General features: G+C 36.0%; 1 protein-coding gene across 1 annotated transcript in view; it reads left to right on the top strand.

Annotated features, from left to right (window-relative positions):
• Positions 1-2,575, top strand: part of LOC106101746 (cAMP-specific 3',5'-cyclic phosphodiesterase 7B-like) — an 84,108-nt gene extending 81,533 nt beyond the window's left edge. Inside the window, exon 8 of the mRNA XM_013281070.1 lies at positions 2,294-2,575. Within this exon, the coding sequence (XP_013136524.1) occupies positions 2,294-2,575 (282 nt within the window). The remainder of the gene's footprint in view (positions 1-2,293) is intronic.
• The last annotated feature ends 567 nt before the right edge of the window (positions 2,576-3,142 follow it).

Below are 3,142 nucleotides of genomic sequence, written 5' to 3'. Positions count from 1 at the left end.
GTATTTTGTTTTGTTTTTAGTGCATTTTGTTTTGTTTTTCGTGTATTTTGTTTGGAAGTCGGTTTTGTTTTTTTATTAAAAAGTTTTATCAGTAACTTGTTGAATAAGACCATTGTATAAATTCTGAGTACAAGGTGTGTTATTATAACCAGTTCTCAGAAAACGGACTTTTGTTTATATATAAACAAATTATGATTAAAACGGATATTTCGAATTGAAAACAGATATTGTTAAAAATGCTTGAATAATACTAACAACAAAGTAGACGAATGCTCTCTGGCGATAACGAAAGCGTCCGTCCTAATTACGTTGTATTGTAGCCGATGTGCGTTTGTTTATGTCGAATTAAAATCGAAGGGACTCTCTGTTAATAAAAAAAATAGTAAATTTTGTTTATTTATACGTCATTACGTATTTTTGTAGTCCAACCATTGTTGGACTACCAAAATTACAGTGCGTCAGTGTCTCCCGTTGGCCCTGATCACCGTTTGATATACTCATTGGGATGTTTTTCTCGGTAGGGCGATCAAATCCACATGATCCGTGAGCTGTTCGACCCAACGGGAAACTCCATTCTGTTCCAAAGATGGAACAATATTTTTACGACATTTCAATTTCAAAACTTAGATATTGAAATTACGTTAATTGATGTAAAGAAAGAAATACTATTATTTGGTTTTTAGACTCATCCTGCTATCTACGTGTTTGCGATCAAATCTAGGTGTGGGCGACGCACTAGGTTTTCATTTCCCAGAGTCTGTCATTCTTCATTTTAGTTATTCCCTTATTGTTCATGCCACGTCTCCTATCATCCTCCATACATCCGTTTGACTTTCATCTTATATGTTCTCCTTATCACATTCCTTGAAAAATAAATTTTCTTTACCATCACCAAAGTACAAACAACGATCATGCACTCTGCTATTATAATGGTAAATTTAAAAACATTTGAATCGTAAATGAAGTATTTCCTATTAATTTGTTCTGTGTCTAAATGTGTTCGACCCTTACGTATGTATTTAATTAAATTGCTTCTCAATCAAGAAGGAACAAAGAGAGTCCAGTATTGAAGAAGATTAACCTAGCACGTTTCAGAGGCCGACAGTAATCTCGCTAGCGTAGTTACCATAATAAATATATATGTATATGATACTAGTTTACGGCCGCGACACCGTCCGCGTGAAAAAAAAAACACAAATAAAGAAGCTATGTGCTATTTCATTGAGATCCGTTCAGCTGTTTAGGCTACAAATTGTAACAAATATCCATCTAAACCTTCCCATTTATAATATTAACAAGATTAGTAAAATATATGATACGTTTTTGCTCGTTAGGATTTAGAAATCGTAGTTTTATCCGTCATCTCTACAACGTGTTTAGGGCGTTGATACACTTGTCACAATGATATCTTGTATATTTATTAAGCTCAATGAGATTTATAAAAACCATTGAAGTTTTTGAATAATTTGTGTCATGTATTAAATATGCCAAGCGGAATTTTCTTCAAAAGAAATACAGGGGCAAAAAGATATGCAAGGTTTTTGGGACATCCGATTCCGAAGATATTTCTCTGAATGTAAGTTATTCACTCTGCCTGTCATACCCCTGTTGCCCTTCATTTTTTAAGTATTTTTTTACATAGTATTCTGACTGGCGTCCCTAAAAGCGCGGCGCTCTTTGGAAAGTTCTACGTGTGGTAATACTTCATTGGGCGCAAGGCAGAGAGAGGCATCTCTTATGTTTGACTATACACGCTCGAGTTAACCCTAAATTACTTGAATCCCCTTTTGTACGTAAATATAACTTACGGATTTTATATACGTCTTTACTTTTATTCTACGTTTCAGATATTTTTACATTTTGTATCAGCGTATGATATGCAACCAGCGCCTACTGCAATGTATCGCCACCTTAACGACGCATTTTCGGCGATTTAATCCGTGCGTCTGGGTAACTGGGTTGTGTACATATAAAAAGTCGGTCGATCTGTGGGCAATCTAGTTTACGGTACGAGCGAGATTAACGCACACGCTATAAATCCCCGCCGCTGCCGGCGCTGCTGTAATCCAACTCTTGTTGCGTTTTCATTACCTACACCTGACAAACTACCAACATTAAAATCTTAAAAAAAGTAATATATAAATCTTCAACGTTTTCATACATTAATGTCGTCCACAGCTTTACTAATGTTTTTTTTTTTATTTTATCCAGAATACTCTCCATTTAACACAAACTACATATATGATATCATTATTGGATATTTTTTATCATTGCTACAACGTTTCTATTTCAGGGTCACATCGACAACAACACGTTGGATCTGAGGAAGCGCGAGCACCGGTTCTTGGTGATGCAGATAGCTCTTAAATGTGCGGACATATCCAACCCATGCCGGCCCTGGAATATCAGCAGGAATTGGAGCCTCAAAGTGTGCGAGGAATTCTTCAAACAAGGCGACTACGAGCGCAAACTGAACCTGCCCATATCACCATTATGTGATCGGCTAGACACGTCTATACCGAAGATTCAAATAGGTAAGGGTGTTCATCTTCAAATAAAACATCTAAACTCCTGACTCAACTATCTGCAATACAAAGTAACCATCCACAAATGATATATTCCACGAAAGTCCATTACCTTCCTCCGCATTTTACTCAGAAACTATTTCTCAAAATGTTTTTTATCAATATTTAATTGTTATGTCGCAACCACGTATTGTTGGAGTTTTCCCTTATATGAGATATAAGCTGTTGCGTATTCTTCCTTATGGAATTAAAAATAGTAATAAACGTAGCCTATGCTACTCAGTGTTAGCTTATTATTGGTGAAAGAACTTTTGAAATCGGCCCAGTAGGTTTTGAATTATTTCAATATATACAAAAATACAAATCTTTATAATATAAGAATAAATATAGACAAGATTATGTGCGCGACTCCGTCCGCGCAGAATTAAAAAAAAACATATCAAGTAGTCTATGTGTTTTTCCAGGCTATGCTCTACATCTGTGCCATATTTATTCGAGATCCGTTAAGCCGTTCTGGAGTTACTTTCTAAGTTATCTATGTAACTTAACAGTGGTAGAGCCCGCTTTAACTTCTTCGCACGAATGGGTCGGCTCGCCCGGTGTAATACCACGACCAC

The sequence above is a fragment of the Papilio polytes genome, unplaced genomic scaffold, assembly GCF_000836215.1.
Source record: "Papilio polytes unplaced genomic scaffold, Ppol_1.0 DF823957.1, whole genome shotgun sequence".
Taxonomy (NCBI): domain Eukaryota; kingdom Metazoa; phylum Arthropoda; class Insecta; order Lepidoptera; family Papilionidae; genus Papilio; species Papilio polytes.
Note: the sequence above shows the minus strand (reverse complement) of the source record. Positions and strands in the feature narration are given on the sequence as shown.